At 53.6% G+C, this 27,314-nt stretch overlaps 2 protein-coding genes and 1 pseudogene across 2 annotated transcripts; 1 reads left to right on the top strand and 2 right to left on the bottom strand.

The window, feature by feature from the left end:
• Positions 1 to 530: 530 nt before the first annotated feature.
• LOC136489380 (uncharacterized) lies at positions 531 to 2,414 on the bottom strand (annotated as a pseudogene).
• Positions 2,415 to 6,303: 3,889 nt separating this feature from the next.
• LOC136489379 (uncharacterized) lies at positions 6,304 to 6,795 on the bottom strand. Its single transcript, XM_066486033.1, has one exon. The coding sequence runs from the start codon at positions 6,793 to 6,795 to the stop codon at positions 6,304 to 6,306; it is 492 nt and encodes a 163-aa protein (XP_066342130.1).
• Positions 6,796 to 23,250: 16,455 nt separating this feature from the next.
• LOC136489378 (uncharacterized) lies at positions 23,251 to 24,743 on the top strand. Its single transcript, XM_066486032.1, has 3 exons — positions 23,251 to 23,415; positions 23,856 to 24,052; positions 24,230 to 24,743. The coding sequence occupies exons 1-3, from the start codon at positions 23,251 to 23,253 to the stop codon at positions 24,741 to 24,743; spliced, it is 876 nt and encodes a 291-aa protein (XP_066342129.1).
• Positions 24,744 to 27,314: the final 2,571 nt, after the last annotated feature.

Here is a 27,314-nt window from a genome sequence, read left to right as displayed (position 1 = left end):
TCATTCATCAAGGCCTGGAAAGTTGCTGGGGCATTGGAGAGCCCAAACGGCATCACCAGGAACTCGTAGTGGCCGTGATGCGTGCAGAAGGCAGTCTTGGCGATGTCGTCGGGATGCATCCGCACATGATGATACCCGGAGCGCAGATCGAACTTGGTGTAGAAGCGAGCACCATGGAGCTCGTCAAGCAGCTCATCCACCACCGGAATCGGGAACTTGTCCTTGGAAGTCTTGGCGTTGAGGGTGTGGTAGTCGATGCAGAAGCGCCAAGACTTGTCCGCCTTCCATACCAGCAAGACGGGTGCGGAGAACGGAGAGGTGCTCGGCCGAATGATGCCCTGGGCGAGCATGGCCGCATACTGTCGTTCCAGCTCGTCCTTCTGCAGCTGGGGGTAGCGGTACGGGCGCACCGCGACTGGGGCGATGTCGGGCAGCAGGTGGATTCGGTGGTCGTACGGGCGCACCGGTGCGAGCCCCGTGGGCTCGTCGAAGACGGCGGTCTGCTGCTGCAGCAGCAAGTCCATCAGCGGCTACTGGGCGTCGGCGGAGAGTGCAGCAAGTTGCTGCTGTGGGACCGCCGCGTCAGGGCTGCACATGCCCTGCCAAAGGACGCGTCTGCCCTCGCGCCAGAAGGACAGCGTCATGGCCTCGAAATCCCACAAGATGGGACCCAAGGTCCGTAGGTAGTCGACACCGAGGATGAAGTTGAAACAGCCCAAGTCCAATCCGATGCACGTGATGGAAAATGACTCCAAGCCGATGCAGATGTGCACGTGGCGAGCAATGCCCACGCAAGATAGCCGGTCGCCGTTGGCCACGGTGACTCGGAGCTGCTCACCGCCCATCGGGGCGAGCCCTAGGTGACGCATCATCGCGCCATGGAGGAAGTTGTGCGAGGAGCCGGTGTCGAGTAGCGCCAACAACCGCTCCCCTTTAACCATCACCAGGAGTAGCATCGTATTGTCCGTGCGGATCCCTACAAGTGCGTGTAGAGAGACCACAAGAGCATTAGCGGCCGCAGGCTCCTCGGCGTCTGTAGCCTCGGGGTTGGTGACGTCATCCATCGCCGTGGCATCCCCCAGCCCGTCGTCGATGTAGTCGTCCGACTCGAGGTAGAAGAGCCGTGGGCACACGTGGCCGCGGACGTAGGGCTCATCACAGTTGAAACAAAGCCCTTGTTGAGGCCGCTCTAGTTGCTCGGCCGGCGTGAGGCGGCGGAACTAGCGCACCAGGGGCACCCCGTTCACCGTTGCTGGTCCGCCCACTGGGGGCACAGGAGCTCCAGCTGGAGGAGCACCCGCGCCTGGCACGCGTGGGGGAAAGCCAGGCCGCTGAGGAGGTCAGGCGCCCCACTGCAGAGGGGCTGGAGGCATGGCCGCTGCGCGACGCTCGAATGCCCGGGCCAAATACATGGCGGTCTGAAGGTCGGGTGGATCCCGCATCTCCACATCCACCCGAATGTGCTCCGGGAGGCCGCCAACGTAGAGTTCGGCCTTCGGTTTTGTGGAGATGTCGCGCGCATGGCACAACACCGCTTGGAAGCGGTCAGAGAACTCCTGGACAGTGGAGTGGAAAGGTAGTCGCCCCAGCTAGGCCAATCTGGTACCGTGGACAGGCGGCCCGAAGCGGAGATGGCACAACTCCACGAAGCGATCCCAAGGAGGCATGCCCTCGTCTTGCTCGAGGGCGTAGTACCATGTTTGCGCCGCCCCCTTGAGATGGTAGGAAGCCAGCCAGGTTCGGTCGGAGGCCGGTGTGCGCTGGCCCCTGAAAAACTGCTCATAGTGATTGAGCCAGTTCAGGGGGTCCTCAGAGCCATCGTACGTCGAGAACTCCAGCTTGTACAACTTCGGGGGGTGGCGCCCATGATCACCCCCCTGCTCGCCGCCCTGATTACCACCCGTAGGGAAGCTATCGATGGTTGGAGAGGTGATGGAGTGCGACAGGAGGCTGCTGCCATGGAGGAGCGTGCCATCGACACCTCCATAGAGGGTGCCTGCTGCGAACGGCCCACCGTGGCTGACGACAGCGCCCGTCGTCAGTGCCGGCGGTATGGACGCCCACGGTGTCATCGTGGAGTAGATTGGCGCGGTCGTGGAAGTGAGCGCCCATGCTGGAATCTGCGACGGCGACGGTGGAAAACGAATCTGTTGAATCAGAGCATATGTCGATGGCAGCGATGCGGAGTTCGACGGCGAGGGCAGTGGCTCGCTGGGCATCCCGTAGGGGTACGAGATGGTCGGGTAGGATGGCGCTAATGACGGCGGCGGAGGGGGTGGTGGTTGCTGTGTGGGTAGCGGCGGCGTGATGGTCAGCTGTCCCTGGAGGAGCGCCCGCAGCGTTTCCTGGACCTCCCGCATGTAGTGGCTGAGGTCCACGATTGCCGCCGTCGTCTGCTCCGGCGAGAATACCATGGCCGGCGCAGCCACCGATCATAGCGGCAGCGACGAGGTCACCACCACGCCTGAAGTTGCGGGAGGCGCTATGGTGGAGAGAGGAGCGACTGAAATCACCGGCGAAAGCGCGGTTGTGGAAGCAGCGGGAAATTCCATGATCGGCAAGGTCTCTGGTACTAGGTTGATAGGACTCGATGCCCTACCGGTGTGGCTGCGTAGGTTATAGGGGTGGAAGAGGGGAGGACGTGGTCTGTACTCTCGACATCGGCGAGGGGCCATGGCGGCGAGAGTGCGGCGGCTACTGCTTGCGACATCGGCGAGGGGCCATGGCGGCGAGAGTGCGGCGTCTACTGCTTGCAGCCCTATAACTCTCGCTGTGCTACAGTAGCGGCGGCACTGTTCATGTGAGACAACAGTAGGAGTCGGCTAGGGTTAGGAAATCCCGGCTCCCTTCAGAAAGCCGGAAACAACTCTGTTTCTGCTTAATCTAATCTCAAAGTCTTTACAAGTATTTATACTTCTCTCTAATAATAGGAATAAATAAAATAACTATGGGCTTTTAGGCCCCCCTGGGCGGCAGTCCCTAGCCATTAATGGGCCTACGCCTTGTATAATGGATACCGGTCATAACAGCATAATTAGTATCATTAGATAAATCACTGGATATATTTTCATAATAACCTTATTTGGAGATTTAAATGTTGTTAAAAATCTAGTCAAATTTTAAAAAAAAATTGACCAATATGAATCTCGTAGTGACAGTCTTTTTGGTAGTCAATGGAATTAACTGAGAGTTAATGTGAAACCAAGTGTGTTCTGTTGATTCAGAAAAGAAAAGTTAACTGATTCAGCTTCAGATGTCAGAATCTATAAAGCTCCGAGGAAACTTAGGCAAAATTATGCGACTCGGTTTCCATCACAAACCAAACTCATGTTATCCGCTAGTCTCAGAGGGAAGGGGATTGGAGTAATGGAGTCCCAAGTTGGACAGAGTGTGCACCTTAAGGATGTAGCTGCAATTTAAAGCGGGGAAGAAATTTAAAGTGGGGAAGAAATTTAAAGGGAAAATTGGTCTCATAACACCTAAAGAACGTGAGATCCGAAAAATATCATCGAAAGTTCATCGCACCGTAAAATACCATTAAAAGTGAGCATCCATTCCGCAATCTGGCACTCCGTTGCTTTCGCCGTTAACGTCGTTTGTTGGAGTCGGTCCGAGGCTCCAAGCTGCACTTCACCTCGCTCGCCGACGACGAGCAGTTCGTCTACCCCTCTGCCAACATGCCATCACGGCCGGGACTGACTTCCTGTGTGGCCTCACGGCCCCGCTCGGCGGACATGCTGCCATGCGCTGGTGGTCTTTCTCCGAGGAGTTCGCCGCCAACTGCTCCCGCCCCGTCGGCCGCTGCCTCTACTGGCCCCTCGCCGCGCTCGCTCAACGCCGGCGGCAGCCACGTTTGCGGCCTCTCCGACGACCACGGCCCCACCTGCTGGGAGTGGCCGCACCTCGACGGCTCGACCTCCCAAAAGGCCTCGAGGCCCTCGACTTCTCCCGCATCGCACTGGGCCACGACTTCCTCTGTGGCATCAGCAAGCTCGGCGAGACCAGCATGAGCTGCTTCGGCGCCGTCGCTCACGCCCACGCCCGCGGCCTTCAAGAACGTCGCCACCGGCCACCGCCACGCCTGCGCCGTTGACGCGGAGGGCAGCTTCGCCTGCTGGGGCGACGGCGCCGTCCCCGAGGCACCAACGCACAAGCTGTCGGGCGACATGCTAACCATGGCGCTCGGCAACGACGCCACCTGCATCCTCTCGGGCAGCGGCCGGGTCCAGTGCTGGACTGCTGGGGCGCCGGGTGCCGAACTAGTACAGGAACACGGATTTCCTGGCCATCCAGGCCGACGCGGACGCGGTGTGCGGCATCCTCAAGAGCAACTACCCCGTCGCGTGCTGCGGGAAGGGCGACCGCGCGCTTCGGTAGCCGGCAGCCTGGTCCACAATAGCACCATGCCCGGCGCCGGCTCGCGCAAGAAGAGCTGCCAGTGCGACATCATCTCCGGCTCCGGGCTCCGGCGCAATCTGCAGCACCGGCGGCGCTGAGGGCGGCGAGGTGCTCACCGTCTGCCAGGCCTGCGTGATGCCGCTGAACGCTTCCAGGATCCTCATTGCCAACGGCAGGGCGAGTACCGACTAGCTGCCGCATGAACCCACAGCCCGAGCAGCCCTTGTCACACCGTTCAGCAGCAGCAGGCCTATGGGCATGTTCTTGCTCTACCACTGCAGGCCTGCCCAGGTTGATGCAGTCTACAGGTTGTTCTCCACGTCCTCCCATGGTTCCTGCTCATTTTTTAGTGAAACAGGCTCGGACGGTGCCAACAAACGACATTAACAGCAAAAGTAACAGAGTGCTAGATTAGATTGCGGAACAAATACTCACTTTTGATGGTATTTTACGGTGCGATGAACTTTCGATGGTATTTTCCTGATCTCGCGTTCTTTCAGTGCTATGAAACCAATTTTCCCAAATTTAAAGCGGGGAAGAAAAGCTTGACAGTTTCTTGTTACTGACAGGGGTTCGTTTTTACGATTTTTGTCACCCTGACGTGGCTATTTTTGCTATGATGCAGTTTCATTCAGATGCTATAAGTCTATGCTGTTTCGCTCTGAGGCTACCCCTTATTTTGCGCCACAGCGAGTGCTGCCCTGATTTAAGCAGCGATGGTAACATGTGCCGTGTGCCCATAAGCTCTTGTTGCCTGCATATATGTCAAATTAGTTGTTTGTTTGAACCAAGAATGCCCAGTGCTAGTAAACTGGTTGAAAATCGTTACCCTCCTGCTTTGCTTAAATCAGTCCCATGCTCACCCTTAGCTTGCCATTACAATGACATCGAGCACGGGAAAATTTATGTAACCAACGATTCTATATGCATAGATAAATTTTAGAAACACCGGTGTCAGAGACGAGATATGCTCCTGGACAGATACCAGATGGCTCACTTTTCAGTTCAACATAACAAAGAATGTTAAACAAGACACAGAGTTTATCAGAAAAGGTTGGCATGGTTGAACCAGGAGAGGTTCAGGCGTTCATCCAGGCGACATTTATATGCAGGAAGAGTGATAGTTCCAGGCTCTTGCAGGGAGGAAGCAGAACGTTCTTCTCTAACTCTAATCCAGTTACTCTATACCGATGAATCAGCCAATAAGTCAGGGAAGTAGGGAACAACTGAAACGCATTCACACAGAAGACAACTACAGATTATATATATTACATAAAAAACGAATTGGCTTACAGCGCAGAAATAAACATCACAAGGCACCTCCAAGTGTGTGTGCTTCAGGTGAAGCATAACCAAAAAAAGATTGGACCCAGGGAAAGCTTTGACAGCCAAGCATTGGATGAATACTAAGTCCAAATGCACAAATAAGCTGCAATAGCTGAGATTGAACCAATATAATATAATAATACAGTTCAAATGCAAAAAAAAAAAAAAAACTGTGATGAAATAATTTGAAGTAATAGGGGCATGAGGTATCTCAAAGTACGCATTTCAATGGTGAACACAGCGATGCATTTCAGTGTTTCAATAAATCTGCTTGGGGCATGACCGAATTAACAGCCACAGAGCCAACCAAAGTATGCATTTTGCTTTTTTTTTTCTTCTCAAAAATCAGTTACCCCTCCAAGGTCATGGCACCTGCAAAATCAAGGCGTCTAGCATAGCCAGTTCTAAGCCCTCTGTAACACAAGACAATCATCACGTTACTACTATATAAGATTATTTAGTTAAATAGTACATTACCATGTTGTTCAACAGCACTTGAACTTAGAACAAGCATCATGAATCACGACCTAACTCAGTGCAAGCATAGATATATAGATAATAGATTGTATGCGCAGTTAATTACATATAATCCTTCATCAGTGACTCCAGAGCAACCTCGTCCTCTCCATCTTCCTCGTCAGAGTCGCTCTCCCTCTCGTCACCACCTTCCGAGAGGCAGGGTTCATCCATCAGGCGGAGTTCATCCATCTTGGCTCTGATTCTGGGCCAATCTCTGTTGATCAACGCCTGCGCTTCGGCCTTGCACTTGAACCAGTCATCGTCGACCTCGACGTACCCCTTCTCCTTCAGCTCACTGCGCACCCACTCCTGAAGCTTCGGCAACCTCTCCTGCACCTCGTACAACGCCCTGGTCACGCCGTAGAGCGCCATCAGCTTCTTGTCCTCCTTCTCCCCCGGCCGCGGCACCAGCTCCGGGTTGCTGCGCTTCAGGGCCTGGTAGCGGGGCGGCGGAGCCTCCGGCTTCTGGGCTAGGATCCACCGAATATCCTTCGCCGGCAACCGGTTCGCCCTCTCTGTATCTGCACAGACCGCCGAGGTTGTCTCCTTCATTCCTGAGGCGCGCGGACGAGGCCCTGTCCCCCTTGCGCCGCGCCCACGCAATCTCCGCGCCAACCACCCACGCCTCGCGATGCCGCTCGATGCGCTCGGCGCAATCCCCAGCCGTCCGCCATTGGAGCTCGGAGCTCCGGCTATAAAGCCACGGCCCTCGGTTGCCCTAGCGCCCTTCCATGCCCCGCCGCCACTTGTGGCCATCCACCAGACCACTCAGCACGATGGCCAAGGGGAGGAGAAGAACAAAGAGGGCGGAGCCGCTGCCGGGAGGAGGACCGGGAGATCACCGGAGCTGGAGCGGACGACACGACACGGCACTGCCTCCGGAGCTACATGGCCGCGAATCACCACTGCACCGCCATCCTATCGTCTACGACACCCACGGTGAACCTCTCGCTGCTGAGACCCCTCCTAGCCCCATGGACGCCGTAGCCGAGCACATGCACGCCGTGCTCACGACGCCGCCGCCATGGCGCAGCCACCACCGGCACACCCGACCACCTCTCTAGACTAGAACGTAGCCGTAGAGCATCACCGTGATGACCGGAAGATAGCCGCGTAGATCAAATCGACGATAGTCAGCCGCAGACCACCGGCCAGAGCACCAGACCACCGGCCAGAGCACCAGACCACCGGCCAGAGCACCAAACCACCGGCCCGAGCACCAGACCACCGGCCAGAGCACCAGACCACCGGCCAGAGCACCAAACCACCGGCCCGAGCACCAGACCACCGGCCAGAGCACCGCCACCACCGGCCCGAGCACCAGACCACCATGGCCAGTACCGATGGGAGCTCCTGGCGCCTCCTTGACTCGCCCGCTCTGTTCGCTGGAGCCATGAGTAACTCACACGCTTGCCGTGACCACCCCGTTGGAGCCCCATAGTGCACCCGCGTGCCTCGCGGCCGTCACCATGTCGCCATGGCCGCCGGGGAGCCCTCATCGGCCATAGGAGAACCTAAGCCCCGCCTTGAGCCCTGGACGCCCTCATCGTGCTTCCACAGACCCACAGAAGCTCTTAGCCGCCCCGCCGAGCCTCCAGGGAGCCCACACGCACGACCTCGCCACCGGCGAGCACCGCCGAGCCGCCGATCACCGTGGCTAAGGCCTTAGGAATCCTTAGCCGACGCCCCGACCCTACCATCGTAGTCTCCATGGTGTAGGGGAACTTTTCCCCTCCTCAATTGGACGCCAGTGCCCACGGCAAGGCTCGCCGACGAGGCTCGCCGCCGGCGGGAACACGCCGGGAGGAAGCAGGGGAAATTTCCCCTCGCCGGCCACACACGCGTACACCCGGTTCACGAAGACCGCAACGGAGGAGATGAAGGGAGGACACGGTCCACCATGGACCCTATCTTAGGTCCATGGACCGTGAACCTGCGTCCACCATGAACCACGCACCGTGAGCCAGCACTGTGGACGAAGCCCAGTAGAGGCCCATGGCCGTGACATGGCAGCGCCACAGAATGCCACATGGCGGGCCAAGCCCGGCCCAGATCCAGCCCCGTCCAGGCCCAGCCGAGACCCGGCCCATATTGACCGTTGACCGGTCAATGCTGACCATTGACCTGGCCCCACATGTCAGTGGCACAGACACTCTGGACCCACACGTCAAATGATGACGTCATGATGACGTCACGCGGGACCCACCTGTCAGTAGCAGCACGGCCGAAGTGACGTCATGCTGACGTCACGCTGACATCAGCAGCCCTGGCCCCACACGTCAGTGACCCTGACCGTTCACCGTAGACCGTTGACCATTGACTCGCCGTTGACTGATGTTGACCTTGACTGGACCCACATGTCAGTGACCCAAGAGCCCCTGGACCCACCTGTCGGAACTGACGACGTTGAGGACGTCACGCTGACGTCATGCTGACGTCAGCTGGACCCCACCTGTCAGCTCGGAACCATGACGATGACGTCATGCTGACGACAGCAAGCCATGTGGACCAGTCACAGCGTGACACGTGTCAGCCTAGGATTAATTCAGCCTTTTCCATTTTCAGAAATAGATTTAAACTTCGGAAATTCATAACTAATTCATACGACCTCAGAAAAATATGAAACCAGGACCAAAATTCATCTAAAATCAAGCTCTACGCAATGAACCCATGTTTGAGTGCATTTGGCTCTTTTGAATTTTCATTGCTTCTTTGTGCCATTCTATAGACGTCGCTAACGCGACTGTAATGCGATCGTTTGCAGACTCGGAGGAGAACCAGACAGACGAGGATCGTGAGTACCATGAGGAGTACGGAGACGACTACACTGAAGGTGCCACATCCCACCCAACTTCGTAGCACCTATTACGCATGGCTAATATAGAACTGCTAGTGCTTTACTTTATTGTTATATTCACACTATGATAGGACTTGCATGGTAGTATGCTTCTTGATGGCCTTTACCTTGATGCAACCTTGCCCCTGCTCACCCAGCTGTTAGGCTAGTCACACGCTTGCTACTATATTTCATAGCTTATTACTTCTACTACGCTTGCACTACATTGATGCGTGGTGGAAACAGGTGTTATCTGAACTATGGGGAGAGTGCTGCGTGTGTGACTTGGGTGCGTGGAGGGTGAGGGTTGTGTCGACCAAGTTGGAGTATACGACGAGCCTAGGGACAAGTCTTGCCGTGGGGTGCTACCTGGGCACCCCTAGAATGGATACCTGTGGTGGGTAAATGGTATATGAGGTGGCCCTGGGTGTGAACCTGTGATGGGAGGAGCCCAGGGTGGAGGTGCTGTGGTGGCACGGTAAATGGAAACCCTGATGAAGACATTCTGGCTTGGTCATCCCTAAGGACTTACTAGTACTCAGATTCACCGGGAAGCCTTACGTACCACTCGCCCTATATGGTGCGGGACGGCCGGACTACTTGGTAGGATATTGCCACTACTGCTAGGTGGATAGCGGACAGTGTAAGGAGGTACGGGGCACGGAGGATTTCCCCCACACCCTTCTGAGACTTCATGGAGACCTTGTGGACCCGGCTCATGACTCACAGTTTCAGCCACCCCAGACCAGACTTGGGGTGTACCAGGGCTGAATGGTAGAATGGCATTATCCTAGGCTAGCAAGCAGCCGGAATCAGCCCAGTTGACGACGGTCAGCGAGGAAGGCGGATCTTGTGGTTATGTAAAACCTCTGCAGAGTGTATGGTTGATCGATCGATACATGTGCCGACTTGTCGGGTATGGACCTTTCCTGGGATTCGCTTAAACTAGATAGTGAGATGAGTCCTTCTTTTCTCCCCCTGTGAGTGAGTGTTCGGTCATAGCCAGGGGCTACGGGCCTTGAGACAGTGCTGAGAGGGAGTTGGCCTATCGACTGAGCGATGATATGGTTGTGGTAAGGTGATGGTGTGGAGATGATGGTATATCGATCCCAGGATCAAAACCTGGCTCTGGATTGGGAATGGGGTGGAATGAGTGTGGTAATGGTGTTAAAACTTGACTATACAATTATATACTTGAGATGCTAAATATATAGGAAACCCCAGCCTTATAGGTTTCTTTTGAATATATCCAACTTGCATCCAATTTCCACAAAGCAATGCTCATAGGGTTGGGAGTGGCCAGTACAAATCGTACTAATAAATTTTGGCACACAGGTTCTGCTGAGGAGTATAGCTCCGAGGAGTTTGACGGTTGAGGGGTTCGTTCCTATGCTCAAGTTTGGTGATCTTATCTTCAAGCTGTTCTGAATGAATGCTACTTTTGATTCCGCCGATGCGGCGATGTAATAATTTATGTAATTCCGCACTATTTGTACTCTGATATTATCGTTGTATGGATGTGATATTCGACTGGAATTTGGGTAATATGATCTACAACGTTTTATTACACTTCGACTCTGTGGATTTCCCTTCGCGGAAATCGGGGTTGTTTCAGTTGGTATCAGAGCCATACTTGACCATAGGACGAAACCCTTAGAAATGGAAGATAAAATAGGACGTAGACAGCCCTTCTTTCGGTTATATACCGACCCTGCATTTACTTTTATGCAAGGCTTATCTATCATTGACCTGCTAACACCTATTCCTTAAACATGCAGATGGCAACGAACGTCGAATGGCCGCCTCTAGGACCGCTACCTCTGGACCACGCCAAGCTTACCTTCGACCTACGTGAGCTAGGGGGTTTTGCACAGACCCTCTACTGAGTTCTCGTCACGTTAGGAGTCTCGGACGAGCTTGTCAAGGTCACCTGCACCGGGAAGCCAGCTCAGGAAGGAGGAATCGAAGGACTGGTTGTCACCTCAGTCGAGTTCCCAGCTAGCTCTACCTTACCTTCTGTCCCAGCCTTCACCGAGATGACTATAGAGGACACAGTCGAGGAGGGACTGCGAGCTATCTCACACAAGGCACTTCGTAGTGTGATGAGGGACCACTACGAGCACCTGAAGACGACAGAGTTCCATCTACTTCCCCAGGCCCTCGACCTCAGCCTTACCCCTAGTGAGCAGAGTTTCGTAGCCGGTAGAGTTATCCTTGCAGAGGAGGACAGATGCCTTCGCGTCTCAGCTATCCACCTACTAGAGCAGGACAGGTACGTGACCCAGCTTGAGCAGAGGAGATGTCAGGACCAGGCCCTTCAATGGGAGCACCAGGAGCGAGACTCGCAGGGAGCACAGGAGCGAGCTAGTCTACTTGAGACAGTTGCTAAGCTATAGGATGAGCTCAACCGTCGTGAAGAAGTCCACAGAGCCAAGGTCGCTGACTTACAGGACAAAGTAGCCGACCTAGGCAACAGGAACTGCTACCTTGATAGCAAGGTCCTGGAGTTATAGAGAGAGTTGGACGATAAGAAGGCCGAGTTCAACCGCAGAGGAGACAGAGAGAGGTCCAAGGGGATTGATATGCTAAAAATCCAATCTCAGAACAGGACTATGACCCAGGAGCTAGAGGAGTTCAGGAAGAAGGCCGTTCGCAACCAGGGTCACCTGATAGAGGCACTCAGGCAGAACGAGTATCTACAGGACAAGTGTGAGAGGACTTGGCAGGCTTGGCAGAAGTCTGACAGGAAGCGCCTCAGGGAGATGAAGGGTATGTGGGATCAGCTACCCAAGGAGATTCACAGCAAGACGAAGCCTAGGATAGAGGAGTTTGAGTTAGCCCCGACTCGCCTCAACCTAGACGCTTGCCCTACCCTACCTAGAGCCAAGCCTACTGAGGAGCTCGCCGAGGCCTTAAAGTACGTGTCCCGACTTCACAAGTCTGACGAGGAGATCAAGATCGAGAACAGTCGTATCCCAGCTGCGGTGTACGAGTTAGAGTAGATGACCCTGCATGGTCATGAGTCATGTCAGTGGCTTCTATGAGTTGTACCCCATGATGTATCCCTTATGAGATGTATTATGAGACATTATGCATAGTACGATTCTCGCACGTCTTCAAGTGTAGCCACTGGAGATGATGCTATGTAATAAAACCCATGTAATGAATGTTTTGGATCTTATTGCATCTTATGGATCTTATTGCTTCTTTGTAATGAGTGTTGGATAGTATAAATGTTTGTCTTTAAATCATAAAAATCATGTAATCATATTGAATTATAAGCACTTATGGCACAAGCACTAAAATTTACATGATCCGTGTTACAGATGCTGAACCGCCGATCTAATCGTCTAATGAACCGAGGACGTGCGCCCACCCCCGATCCAGTCGAACCAAATGGGGGACGTGGTGGCAACAACCGTGGCCGTGGCCGTGGCCGTGGACGTGGAGGGATACCCTTCAACCTGGAGAATACCCCGCCGCCTGAGGAGAACATTCCACCACCACCACCACCGAACCTGGCAGAAGTGATGGCACAACAGACCCAGCTTCTTGCAGCTCTTGTTGAAGGAGCAAACCGTCGCCAGGGAGGTCAGCAGAATGACTTCCAAAGGAAGCTAGAAGGATTCCTGAAGCTAAGGCCACCTACCTATGATGGCACTGACCCTGACCCGCTCATAGCCGATGACTGGCTCAAGGAGATGGAGAAGAAGCTTGACCTCACCACTTTCACCGACGATGAGTGTGTTGGAGCTGCCACACACCAGCTCATAGGTGCAACACGCGCCTGGTGGGACAGTTTTAGTGATTCCCATGAGGACCCTGCCAACATCTCGTGGGATGAGTTCGCCGAAGCATTCACCGAGTATCACATTCCCAAGGGTATCATGGAGGCCAATGCCGAGGAGTTCTGCAACATCAAGATGGGAAAGGACAGGGTGACCAAGTACACTACTCATTTCACCAACCTTCTGTGCTATGCACCTTCCTATGTTGTGAACTCTGAGAAGGAGAAGATGTACTATTACCGCAAGGGACTTAACCCACACATCAAGCTGAAGTTTGGCGGTATTGAGAGTAGCACGTTGCGTGCCCTGGTGGATCGCTGCATCCAGATCGAGAAAGACCGTGCTGAAGCTAGAGAGGAGTACAGGGAGAGGAAGCGTAAGGCTGAGGAGTCCTTCCGTGGCCGTGATCGCAAGAGGTTCCGCAGAGATGCACCATCTAGGGAATGCTCTCGCCACAATAGGGATGACAACCCTAGATCGAGTAGGGGTAGTGGAGGCTACACCACCAAATACTCCCGCCCTGCTCAGGATCATTACACCCGGGACCGTTATGCTCAGGACCGCAACACTCAGGACCGTTTCAACCGTTCCCGCTCTGTGAATGAATGCCCAGCACAGAACCGCTCCGCACCAAGCACTAGAAACTAGAAGGCACCCACGCCAACCCCTACAAGCGGTGCGCCTTTCACCTGCTTCGCTTATGGCCAACCGGGTCACAAAGCCGCTGAGTGCCCTCAGAACTCAGCTGCTCAGAAGTCTCAGTTCAAGGGATCTACTACTCGTGGACGTCTCAACCATCTGGACGCCGAGGAAGCACAGACTGCCCCTGATGTTGTGTACGGTATGTTTTTAGTTAATGGCAATACTGCATCAGTTCTATTTGACTCTGGAGCAACTTGTTCTTACATATCATCCAAGTTTGCACGAGAGCATGACCTGCCTGTAACCCCACGTGGAAAGCCTATCATCACCAGCTCACCTTTAGGAGACCTAAAGTGCACCCACATCTGTAAGGGAGTGAGTCTTACCATTGAGGGTCTTATCTTTAAAGCCGACCTAACCCTGTTACCTTCCACTAACCTAGATGTCATCTTAGGTATGGATTGGTTAACCATTCACCGAGGTATCATATCATGTTCACCTAGATACGTCCAAGTGACCCATCCATCAGGCCAAGTTATTAGATGTGAACCCCAGTCTGGAAAGTCCACCTCTATCCTATGTGCCCTTAAAGCAAGTTCAGAATCACAACAAGAGGAGAAGACAGTTCATGATGTGCCTGTGGTCAGAGACTATCCCAATGTATTCCCTGAAGAATTACTGAGTATGCCACCAGACCGTGATGTAGAGTTCATCATTGATCTTTTGCCGCGAACAGGACCCATTGCCAAGAGACCCTATCGCATGTCAGTTGATGAACTGGCCGAGCTCAAGAAATAGCTTGATGAGCTCATCTCGAAGGGATATATCATACCCAGTGCTTCACCCTAGGGATCTCCTGTTCTGTTTGTTAAGAAGAAGGATGGCTCAATGAGAATGTGCATTGACTACCGGAACTTGAACGCAGTTACCATCAAGAACAAGTACCCTCTACCAAGAATTGATGATCTGCTTGACCAGCTCAGAGGTGCCAAGTATTTCTCCAAGATTGATCTTAGATCTGGCTATCATCAGATGAAGATTCGAGAGAGTGACATCCCGAAGACAACTTTTGTGACTAGGTATGGGCAGTTCGAGTTCACTGTGGTGTCCTTTGGACTCACGAATGCTCCCACATACTTAATGAACATGATGAATAAGGTTTTCATGGATGAACTGGATAAGTTCGTGGTAGTATTCATTGACGACATCCTTGTCTATTCACCCACCGCTGAAGAACATGAACATCATCTAAGAACTGTGCTTGAGAAACTAGCCCAACATCAGCTCTACGCAAAGTTCAGCAAATGTGAGTTTTGGCTACAGGAAGTTGCCTTCCTAGGCCATGTACTATCAGCTGAAGGTGTCGCAGTCGACCCAGCCAAGATTGAAGCTATGAAAGAGTGGGATCAACCTCGTAACATGACTGAAGTCAGAAGTTTCTTAGGATTGGCTGGATATTACCGCCGATTCATCGAGAACTTTTCCAAGATAGCTCGTCCAATGACCAACCTTCTAAAGAAGACTAAGGAGTTTGAATGGATGCCCAAGTGCGAACAAAGCTTCTAGGAATTGAAATTGAAGCTTACCACAACTCCTGTGCTAGCATTGCCTGATATCAGCAAAGATTTTGTGGTCTATTGTGATGCATCCCGTCAAGGACTTGGCTGTGTATTGATGCAAGATGGAAAAGTAATAGCTTATGCTTCTCGACAGTTGAAAGAACACGAGAACCGATACCCTACTCATGATCTTGAGTTAGTAGCAGTTGTGCATGCCTTGAAAATCTAGAGGCACTACTTGATAGGCAACAAGTGTGATATCTACACCGATCACAAGAGCTTGAAGTACTTTTTCACTCAGGAAGACCTGAATATGAGGCAACGCCGATGGCTAGAGTTGATCAAGGACTATGACCTGGAAATTCACTATCATCCGGGAAAAGCTAATGTAGTCGCAGATGCTCTCTGTCGCAAGAGCTACTGTCACATTTTGATCACCGAATCCATACCACCTGAACTCAAGGAAGAGATTGATGATTTCCAACTTGAGATACTACCGCTTGACTTGTTGAATGAGCTCCGCATACAGTATGACCTCACAGATCGCATCCGTCAAGCTCAGAAAAATTGTGAAGAGATCGAATATCTCCGTGGTCTGATGAAACTAGGCTGCAAGACCAACCACCAAGAAGATGAACAAGGAACCATCTGGTTCAAGGATAGAATTTGTGTACCTTCTGATCCAGCACTATGAGAGGAAATTCTATCAGAAGCTCATGATTCTAAGTACTGTATTCACCCTGGAGGTTCAAAAATGTATCAAGACTTGAAGAAACACTTTTGGTGGAAAGGCATGAAGACGGACATTGCAGGACATGTGGCACGATGTGACACCTGTAATAGAGTCAAGGCTGAACATCAAAGGCCTGCAGGATTGCTAAAACCTCTTGACGTTCCCGAGTGGAAATGGGAGAGCATATCCATGGATTTCATAGTTGGATTGCCCCGTTCACAGAAAGGCAATGATTCCATCTGGGTGATTGTTGATCGTTTGACCAAGATTGCTCACTTTGTGCCAGTTAAGACCAAGACCAATGCAGGAAAATTAGCAGATCTATATATTGAGCATATTCTCAGACTGCATGGAGCTCCCTCTAGTATTGTATCTGATCGTGGTCCTCAATTTGTGTCCCGATTCTGGGAAGCTCTGCATAAGTCCATCAGGACCAAACTTGATTTCAGTACCGCTTATCACCCACAGATAGATGGACAGACTGAACGAGTAAATCAGATCTTGGAAGACATGCTTTGCGCTAGTGTACTGAATTATGGCTCTGATTGGGAGAAATGCCTACCCTATGCAGAGTTCTCTTACAACAACAGCTACCAAGCCAGTATCAAGATGTCGCCGTTTGAAGCTCTGTATGGCAGACCTTGTAAGACACCTTTGATGTGGTCTCAACTAGGGGAAAAATCGTTCTTTGACTCCGCTAAGATTCAAGATGCCGAAGAAGGAGTTGCTCAAGTGAAGGAGAATTTGAGAATTGCTCAAAGTCGATACAAGAGCTATGCTGATAAAAGAAGAAGAGAACTTGAGTTCAATGTGGGAGATTTCGTCTATCTCAAGGCATCCCCACTACGTGGAACTGTCAGATTCCATGTAAAAGGAAAGCTTGCCCCTAGATTTGTTGGCCCTTACAAGATTTACAAGAGGATTGGAAAACTCGCTTACAAACTTGAGCTACCCGAGGAATTGGCGGGTGTACATCCCATATTCCATGTCTCACAGCTACGCAAGTGTTTGAGAGTGCCCGATGAAGTGGTTCCAACTGATACACTTGACATTCAAGATACACTCGAGTATAAAGAACATCCTATCAGAATTTTGGGCAGAGATACCAAAGAGACCCGAAGCAAGACTATTCCTATGTGCAAGATCCAATGGAGCAACCACACTGAGAGAGAAGCAACGTGGGAGAAAGGGTCTGACCTCCGGCTACAATATCCTTATCTCTTTGAAGAGTACGTTACACTTTAATCTCAGGGACGAGATTCTGTTAAGGGGGTAGGACTGTAACAACCAAAAAATCCACACACCAAAAAACCAACTACAAAATTTTTTCTCAAAACTTCCATGTGATGATGAGTGTCATGTATAGAAACCCAACCTAAGAGATGCATTAGGTCTAACCTCAACCCAAGTCAACACATAAGCATGGCATATCATTTGTTAATTGTGTTTATTTAAATGATAACAAATAAAGTATTGCATACATTGCTAAAACAAATTATGATTTGGATTTCCATTTGCTTTATGTTATGCTTATCAACTCCTTTAAAGTAATAATCCATAAAGCAACTAATTAATCAAATCAAGGAATAAAAGATTAAGAAGAGAACTATTTCTACTTTTGTATAACAAAGCTACACCTATTTGTGTTATACAAAATAGCTAAATAAATTCCTAATATTTATATAAGAATGTTGTGGGCCTCATATCTGAAACTCCAATGAATTTGGTGCACCAATTTTTGAATTCAAATACCAAAACCAAATTTGAATTCAAACAAAAGAGAAGAAATGAAAAACTAAAAAAGGAAAAAGAAAAGAAAAGGAAGGCCTTGCAAGCTGCCTCGGCTCGCTCGGCTTCGCGGCCCAGCCAGCCCCAGCGCGTGCGCACGCGGCCCAGCAAGCCGGCCCAGGATGCCGCTCGCCCGAGCGCCCGTTAGCCCCGCCAGCTGCCGCTGCCACTTGGCCCTGCACGTCAGCCGCGCGCTGCTCACCCGTGCGCCCCTTTTGCTTCGCCCGCAGCCGCTGCCCGCTGGACCCCGCGTGTCAGCCGCACACCCATCCACAGCGTCGTCTTCCTCACCCACGCCTCAACCGCCTACACGACCGGCGCCCGACAGCGCTGGTAGGGGCGGGCCAGGGGGTCACGCCCGGGGCATGGCCCTGTCCCCCTTGCGCCGCACCCACGCAATCTCCGCGCTAACCACCCACGCCCCGCGATGCCGCTCGATGCGCTCGGCGCAATCCCCAGACGTCCGCCATTGGAGCTCGGAGCTCCGACTATAAAGCCACGGCCCTCGGTTGCCCTAGCGCCCTTCCATGCCCCGCCGCCACTTGTGGCCATCCACTAGACCACCCAGCACGAGGGCCGAGGGGAGGAGAAGAACAAAGAGGGCGGAGCCGCTGCCGGGAGGAGGACCGGGAGATCACCAGAGCCGGAGCAGACGACACGACACGGCACTGCCTCCGGAGCTACACGGCCATGAATCACCACTGCACTGCCATCCTATCGTCTACGACACCCACGGTGAACCTCTCACTGCTGAGACCCCTCCTAGCCCCATGGACGCCGTAGCCGAGCACACGCACGCCGCGCTCACAACGCCGTCGCCATGGCGCAGCCACCACCGGCACACCTGACCACCTCTCTAGACTAGAACGTAGCCGTAGAGCATCACCATGATGATCGGAAGATAGCCGTGTGGATCAAATCGACGATAGTTAGCCGCAGACCACTGGCCAGACCACCAGACCACCAACCAAAGCACCAGACCACCGGCCCGAGCACCAGACCACCGGCCAGAGCACCGCCACCACCGGCCCGAGCACCAGACCACCGTGGCCAGTACCGCTGGGAGCTCCTGGCGCCTCCTTGACTTGCCTGCTTTGTTCGCTGGAGCCACGAGTAACTCACACGCTTGCCGTGACCACCCCGCTGGAGCCCCATAGTGCACCCGCGTGCCTCGCGGCCGTCACCATGTCGCCATGGCAGCCGAGGAGCCCTCATCGGCCATAGGAGAACCCGAGCCCCGCCTTGAGCCCTGGACGCCCTCACCGTGCTTCCATAGACCCACAGAAGCTCTTAGCCACCCCGCCGAGCCTCCAGGGATCCCACACGCACGACCTCGCCACCGGCGAGCACCGCCGAGCCGCCGATCACCGTGGCTAAGGCCTTAGGAATCCTTAGCCGATGCCCCGACCCTACCATCGCAGTCTCCATGGTGTAGGGGAACTTTTCCCCTCCTCAATTGGACGCCAGCGCCCATGGCAAGGCTCGCCGATGAGGCTAGCCACCGGCGGGAACACGCCGGGAGGAAGCAGGGGAAATTTCCCCTCGCTGGCCACACACGCGTACACCCGGTTCACGAAGACCGCAACGGAGGAGATGAAGGGAGGACTCGGTCCACCATGGACTCTATCTTAGGTCCATGGACCGTGAACCTGCGTCCACCATGAACCACGCACCGTGAGCCAGCACTGTGGACGAAGCCCAGTAGAGGCCCATGGCCGTGACGTGGCAGCGCCACAGAATGCCACGTGGCGGGCCAAGCCCAGCCCAGATCCAGCCCCGTCCAGGCCCAGCCGAGACCCGGCCCATATTGACCGTTGACCGATCAACGCTGACCGTTGACCTGGCCCCACATGTCAGTGGCACAGACACTCTGGACCCACACATCAGATGCTGACGTCATGATGACGTCACGCGGGACTCACCTGTCAGTAGCAGCACGGCCGAAGTGACGTCATGCTGACGTCACGCTGACATCAGCAGCCCTGGCCCCACACGTCAGTGACCCTGACCGTTCACCGTAGACCGTTGACCGTTGACTCGCCGTTGACTGACGTTGACCTTGACTGGACCCACATGTCAGTGACCCAAGAGCCCCTGGACCCACCTGTCGGAACTGACGACGTTGATGACATCACGCTGATGTCAGCTGGACCCCACCTGTTAGGTCGGAACCGTGACGATGACGTCATGCTGACGACAGCAAGCCACGTGGACCAGTCACAGCGTGACACGTGTCAGCCCAGGATTAATTCAGCCTTTTCCATTTTCAGAAATAGATTTAAACTTCGTAAATTCATAACTAATTCATACGACCTCAGAAAGATATGAAACCAGGACCAAAATTCATCTAAAATCAAGCTCTACACAATGAACCCATGTTTGAGTGCATTTGACTCTTTTGAATTTTCATTGCTTCTTTGTGCCATTCTATAGACGTCGCTAACGCGACTGTAATGCGATCGTTTGCAGACTCGGAGGAGAACCAGACAGACGAGGATCGTGAGTACTGTGAGGAGTACGGAGACGACTACACTGAAGGTGCCACATCCCACCCAACTTCGTAGCACCTATTACGCATGGCTAATATAGAACTGCTAGTGCTTTACTTTATTATTATATTCACACTATGATAGGACTTGCATGGTAGTATGCTTCTTGATGGCCTTTACCTTGACGCAACCTTGCCCCTACTCACCTAGCTGTTAGGCTAGTCACACGCTTGCTACTATATTTCATAGCTTATTACTTCTACTACGCTTGCACTACATTGATGCGTGGTGGAAACTGGTGTTATCTGGACTATGGGGAGAGTGTTGCGTGTGTGACTTGGGTGCGTGGAGGGTGAGGGTTGTGTCGACCAAGTTGGAGTATACGACGAGCCTGGGGCAAGTCTTGCCGTGGGGTGCTACCTGGGCACCCCTAGAATGGATACCTGTGGTGGGTAAATGGTATATGAGGTGGCCCTGGGTGTGAACCTGTGATGGGAGGAGCCCAGGGTGGAGGTGCTATGGTGGCACGGTAAATGGAAACCCTGATGAAGACATTCTAGCTTGGTCATCCCTAAGGACTTACTAGTACTCAGATTCACTAGGAAGCCTTACGTACCACTCGCCCTATATGGTACGGGACGGCCGGACTACTTGGTAGGATATTGCCACTACTGCTAGGTGGATAGCGAACAGTGTAAGGAGGTACGGGGCGCGGAGGATTTCCCCCACACCCTTCTGAGACTTCATGGAGACCTTGTGGACCCGGCTCATGACTCACAGTTTCAGCCACCCCAGACCAGACTTGGGGTGTACCAGGGCTGAATGGTAGAATGGCATTATCCTAGGCTAGCAAGCAGCCGGAATCAGCCCAGTTGACGACGGTTAGCGAGGAAGGCGGATCTTGTGGTTATGTAAAACCTCTGTAGAGTGTATGGTTGATCGATCGATACATGTGCCGACTTGTCGGCTATGGACCTTTCCTGGGATTCACTTAAACTAGATAGTGAGATGAGTCCTTTTCTCCCCCTGTGAGTGAGTGTTCGGTCGTAGCCAGGGGCTACGGGCCTTGAGACAGTGCCGAGAGGGAGTTGGCCTGTCGACTAAGTGATGATATGGTTGTGGTAAGGTGATGGTGTGGAGATGATGGTATATCGATCCCAGGATCGAAACCTGGCTCTGGAATGGGAATGGGGTGGAATGAGTGTGGTAATGGTGTTAAAACTTGACTATACAATTATATAGTTGAGATGCTAAATATATAGGAAACCCCAGCCTTATAGGTTTCTTTTGAATATATCCAACTTGCATCCAATTTCCACAAAGCAATGCTCATAGGGTTGGGAGTGGCCAGTACAAATCGTACTGATAAATTTTGGCACACAGGTTCTGCTGAGGAGTATAGCTCCAAGGAGTTTGACGGTTGAGGGGTTCGTTCCTACGCTCAAGTTTGGCGATCTTATCTTCAAGCTGTTCTGAATGAATGCTACTTTTGATTCTGCCGATGCGGCGATGTAATAATTTATGTAATTCCGCACTATTTGTACTCTGATATTATCGTTGTATGGATGTGATATTCGACTGGAATTTGGGTAATATGATCTACAATGGTCTTATTACACTTTGACTCTGTGGATTTCCCTTCGCGGAAATCGGGGTTGTTTCAGCTACGTTGTGTCCTTCGTTCACTTCCACGAGCGGGGATTCACCACCCCTATCCACAAGTTCCTTCGGGAGTTGCTGCATTACTACCAGGTGGAGCTGCAGCACCTTACTCCCAATGGGATCCAGCACATTACGGCGTTTGTCGCCCTGTGTGAGGGGTTCTTGGGGATTAGTCCCCACTTCAACCTATGGCGGTACTTTTTGCCGTCACCCTCCTGAAGAAGCGAGAGAAGAAGCAGGAGCTGAGCATGCCGATGGGATGCGCTGGCATCTAGCTCCGCAACAACTGGGTCAACGAGTACCCGCCGATGCGTCTGTCAACCTCTAGCATGGGGTGGCATTCGCATTGGTTCTATGTCAGGAACGATGCAGCTGCCCCCTTGCCAGAGTTCACCGGACACCTCATCGAAGAGGTCTCAGACTCGTGGAGGAAGTGGGGAGTGCCGGAGAAAGAAAAGAAGAGGACCCAGGACCATCTCGCCGCCATCTGAATCCTAAAGGAGAGGGGCATGAAGGGGTCAGGGATCATCGGCGCCTACCACATGAGGAGGGTGGTGCCACTAATGAGGCACGCGCTGCACCTACACATGATGGTGCCTGAGGCGTCACTCGATAGGACAGCACTCGCCGAGGGAGCGCTCTCCCCCTCCGAAGTGTCGCAGCGCATCAAGGAGGCGATGGAGCCTTCTTGGGACGGTGCCGGCGCTGTTCTTGATTTTGTGTATCCGGTGCCGGGGCATCCCCCAATGCGGCCGGAACCGAGGTACATCGACTTTGTAAGTTTTCTTTCACCGTACCTCCTTTTCAATTGAACTTTCGACCCGTCCTTAGAACCAGCAGAGGTGGGTGGTTCGGCTGCCGCGCCCGGGGTGCCAACAGAGGGGGTCGGCCCTACTACCGCGCCTCAAGGACCAACGGGGCGGGCGGATCTGCCGTCGTGCCCCAAGAGCCAGCGGGGGCGAGCGGATCCACCGCCGTGCCCGAGGTGCCGAGGGAGGGGAGCGGTTCTATCGCTCTACCGCTGGATGCAAGGGAGTCGAGCCCCTCAGCCCGAGAGCAGGGGGCGGGCACAAAACAGCCTCGTTCCGAGGAGGCGGAGCAGGGACCTAGGGGTTCATCCCCAAAATGCCTCCACCGCCCAACAGTGCCGAAGTAAGTCACCAACTCCTCTGTTTTCTCTGTTTTGCTCTATTTTGTAGTGTGACTTATGCCTTTTATCTCTTGCAGAGTCTTGAGATGGGGCACCTCCTTGGCGCTGGTGCCTAAGAAGAGTGTCGCCATTCGGTTGAGGCAGGAGACGTCGGTTACTACCTCGTCAGCCGGTTAGGCGCCTCCCGCGATGGTGCTCGTGTCCTCGGTAGGTCAAGCGGACGCTGGGGCTGAAGGAGCACCCTCGGAGGTCGCCGAGCAACCAGCGACGGAGGTGATTCCGCTACCGACGTTAGAGCTACCGACCGCGCTCGTTGCGTCGACCATGGCGGGTGCGGCGTAGCCGGACGAGGTCCCGCCGATGGAGGCGGAGGTGATGGTGGCTATGACAGATGGGTTGCAGCCAGATGCTGCGGTGTCGGTGCCCAAGGCAGCGGCGCAACCCATGCTACCGGGGGCCCAAGAGACTGCGCCCGTCGTGGGCAGGACGGAGGGGGTTGTGGCCGAGGGATCCCCAGACACCACGGTGGTCACCGAGGGGACCGGCAGGGAATTGTCCCTAGCCCTGACATCAGAGGGCAGCCACCCGCCTACATAGGATGAGTCCCTGCTCCGGTGGGTGAGTCCGTAGGACCCGTCGTCGGAATTCTTCACCCTCGACGATGCCACCGAGGGCATAGAGCAGGAGAGTCTCAACGAGGGGATGACGGCCACGCTAGAAGCTCTGAACCAGGCCAGGGGTGCCCTACACAGTGTCATCATTCCCACTGGCTAGGTATTCACTTAATCTTGCCTCTCGCCCTCTTCTTTCTTCATCTATTTTTGTGTTCTGACCATCGTCTTTTTTAGTCTCTTATTGCTCGCAGCTTGGAGAAATCCCGGTTCCTTTGCGAACATAAGTCGGACTGGGACCGCCTCATCGATGAGGCATGGCTGCATAGGGACGTGACTGCCCATCTCTAACAGAGGGTGGATGAGTTGACTCCCCTCACCGTGGAGGCAGACAATCTTCGACGGCGGAAGGCCGAGGCTCGCCGGGATGTGGAGGATGCCGAGAAGTCTTTTGAGGAACTATCGAAGAGGGCGCAGCGGGATGTGGAGGAGGCTGCCAGAGTCCGGAAGGAGTGGGACGAGCTGCTCCAGAGGGATGCCGAGGCCCGCTAGTGGGTCATCGACCTCTTGGCTGAGGCCAAGAGGGAGCGGGATCTGAAGCAGGGAGCTGAGCAGAGGCTTGCGGCCCTTCAGTAGAGGGCGAACCTGGACACCAAGGTGGTCGCCCGGCTACACAAGGAGCATGACGAGCTGTGCCAGACTACGAAGAGACTTCACTCGGAACACAGCGCGGTCCGCGAGGAGTGCAACCAGGCCGTCCGAGAGTGCGACGAGGCACGGCAGGGGGTCAGCTCCCTCCGGGCTGATCTTGGAAACACGGTGGCTCGAAGGCTGGAGGCCGAGAGCGTCTCCGCCGAGCTGGTCATGGAGCTTGCCGAGGTGCGGGGGATCCTTCAGGCCGAGAGCGATGAGCATGATCTCCTGCACGCTACCGTCGAGGTGGTCTGCGATGACCTACAAGTGGTGCAGGCGGAGGGGACTAGCTCTCTCATGGCTCACGCCGCTGATATCACGGTGTGGGTGCGCCAGCTTGAGAGGGAAGCTCTTTGCTCTGGGATCACCCAAGCTTTCGCCGTAGCCCGCTCCCACTATGCTGAGAGTATCGACTTGGAGACAATGAGCCTTGGCTTCGAGCCTGGCTACGAAGCCTCCGAGCTGGATGAAATAGAGAAGGTGGTGGCTCCTATTGTGCGGAACCTGGCGGACAAAGTTGAAGAGATAGTTCTCCCCTGGAGGGGATAATTAGTCAACTAGGTTGGGTGATCTTGGATGAACATCATTTGTACTCTGCAGACAATTGCCGATCCTTAAGTATCACAAGAATGAATTTGTAACTTCATTATTATGTTTTGTTTGATTGAATTTTTTCCTTTCCCTTTTTGTGTGCGAAAAGAGAAGGCTCGAATATTCCGACCCTTCCAATCGTTAAGACCATAGGCCCCGAGGTGTAAGGGGAGAACTTTGACCATGCTGGTGAGCAAAAGGCACCGTAGCCGCCGAGGCGTAGGTGTTTTGTAGTCTAGACATGATCAACTATTTGTTTCCCGCAAACCTTGCCACTAGGCTTAGTGTGAAGAAGAGGTCTAATGCAGCGACTGGTTCAGAAAAGGTATACTTATGCCTTTTTCAGCCTCCGAGTGAGGTCCGACCCCTTGCCTTTCCTGGGGTCAGAAGTCACTGAAATTCAAGGGGAGGATAGCAAAACTTAGGAGAATGCATCTCTTGTATTTCGCACGTACCCCCTTCCTAGAATCTTTGTTATCATTCTGCGACCATGTGTTCGGTCTCCTTGCAATTCCAACCTTGCCTGAGCCCCCATGTGGTGGGGATTTGGTCAAGGGTTGGCTTGCTTTTGTGACTGTTGCCCCGTCCATGGTTTTCACGACCGGAGGGGTTGAGGTGACATCACTTGCCTCGATGGCTCGAGTGACGCGCCTGATGAGCTTGCTAACGGGGATGTTCGAATGGAATCCGGTCCCATCGCTTGTGACGGGGTCGGCAAAGCCCTAGTGTGACATTCCATTGCTCCTTAACCTACCTTCCAACAGATTCCCCCTCAATGGGGACTCTATGGGCTCAGCTAGAGGCTGGATCGAACTAGAAGGTTGAGATGACCTTGTCCACTTCTAGGTGGGATAGGCAAAGGCCACTGGGGCTCATCTGTGTTTTCCCCCCTAGCTCTTGTTCGACGCGAGGCGAACTAGGCCCTCCATGGGCCAGCCTTCGAACCTCGGTCTCTCGATCTAGGATCGGGTGGCTTGAGCCCCTGAGCCCCATGGGGTTCGGTAGGGGTCGGCCATGTCTCATGCATCACCCTGTCCTCGGTTTTCGCAACTAGAGGGGCTGAGCTAACAATACTTGCCTCGACGGCTCGAGTGTCATGCTCGGTGAGCTCGCTAACAGGTACGTTCGAGTGGAATCTGGGTCCATCATCCACTGATAGGGTCGGCAGAGCCCTCATATGGCATCCCACTACTTCTTAACCCGCCTCCCGGCAAATGCCTGAGCCGTTCGATAGGCTCGGGTGGCCCGTTGGCTTGTCCTCGATGGAGATTCTGTGGGCTTGGCTCGAGGTTAGAATCGAACGAGAGAGGTCGAGATGTTCCTGCCCGCTTCTGAGCGGGGTCGGGCAAGGCCGCTGGGGCTCATCTCAGTTTCTCTCCCTAGCTCTGTTTGACATGAGGTGGCCTCAAGCCCTTCACAGCCAACCTTTGAACCTCGGTCAGCTGCCGCTCATATCGAATGAGGCGACCACCGCTTCGTGACGCGACGTGAAGCGTTTTGATGCGGCAATCGCATATGCCATACTTGGATGTATGAGATGAATGAATAATATAATGGAAACGAAGGCGGGGGTCGATAATGTTACCTCGGTGGCATGAGTGATGGGGTGCTCCTACCGGACATGTCCGTGCGGGGTTCGGGTCCGATGTTTGTGACGGGGCCGGTGTAACCTGCATGAGCATCCCAATTTTTCGTCTCTGTCTCTCGGCAGTGATATGAGCCGTTTGATCGACTTGGGCGACCTGACAGCTTCTCTTTGAAGGAGATTCCATAGGTAGACCCCTCTAAACCCTTCTCAAGAAGGTGGATGCTAAAGCTTGGGGTGAACAAAAACGCCGTAGCCGCTGGGGCATAGGGTTTAGTGGTTTGACCAGTTTTACTCAAAGTTCACAACCGCACACCATGCCTCTAGTTTTTAATCATAAGGAGGGGTTGAGCGAAGAGGACGTCTAGCGAGTAGACCCTCTTGCCAGCCCCCGAGCGATGTCTGCCCCCCTGCCGTTGCTGGGGTCAGAGACTCGGTAGTGATATTGATATGTAAAGTAAGTAAGTAAGGGTGCTTATCTTTCGGTGAACGTTTGGTTCCTTAACCCTGTCGCTCGGCGTTCGCCTGAGCCGTTCGATCGACTTAGGAGGCCCGTTGGTCTCCCCTTGATGGAGGTTCCATCGTTGGGCCCTTGCAGGTCCTGCCTAGGAAGGTGGAGGGCCACCTACACATAGTTGTGCCTTGTTTCCTGCGCCCAGAGTGAAGTAGTTGTGGGCCATGCCTAGGCCATGTCCCGCCTAACCAGGTGATGTCTCGTCGGGCAGGGTGCGTCCTATCAATCGGGACGCATCCCGTCGCCTTCTCGTCCGCATTGAATTGGGGAAGAGAGAGGGGTTTTTGCCCCTATCCCTTCGCCCTTCTCCCACTGACTCATCTGCATTGAATAGGGGAAGAGAGAAACGGTTTTTTGCCCCCTATCCCTTCGCCTTTCTCCAACTGCTGCGTCTCCTCTTTAAATAGAGGAAGGGAGAGGGTAAAGTGAG

The sequence above is a fragment of the Miscanthus floridulus genome, chromosome 10 (genome assembly GCF_019320115.1).
Source record: "Miscanthus floridulus cultivar M001 chromosome 10, ASM1932011v1, whole genome shotgun sequence".
Taxonomy (NCBI): Eukaryota; Viridiplantae; Streptophyta; class Magnoliopsida; order Poales; family Poaceae; genus Miscanthus; species Miscanthus floridulus.
This window is presented reverse-complemented; position numbering and strand designations above follow the sequence as displayed.

Excerpts from the sequence above, each read along its gene's own strand:
- LOC136489379 (XM_066486033.1), bottom strand. The coding sequence starts at position 6,795 with ATGAAGGAGACAACCTCGGCGGTCTGTGCAGATACAGAGAGGGCGAAC.
- LOC136489378 (XM_066486032.1), top strand. The coding sequence starts at position 23,251 with ATGGAGGCGGAGGTGATGGTGGCTATGACAGATGGGTTGCAGCCAGAT. Across the intron at positions 23,416-23,855 it reads AGGGATCCCCAGACACCACG|AGGGTGGATGAGTTGACTCC; the intron begins GTGGTCACCGAG and ends CATCTCTAACAG. Across the intron at positions 24,053-24,229 it reads AGGGATGCCGAGGCCCGCTA|CGCGGTCCGCGAGGAGTGCA; the intron begins GTGGGTCATCGA and ends CTCGGAACACAG.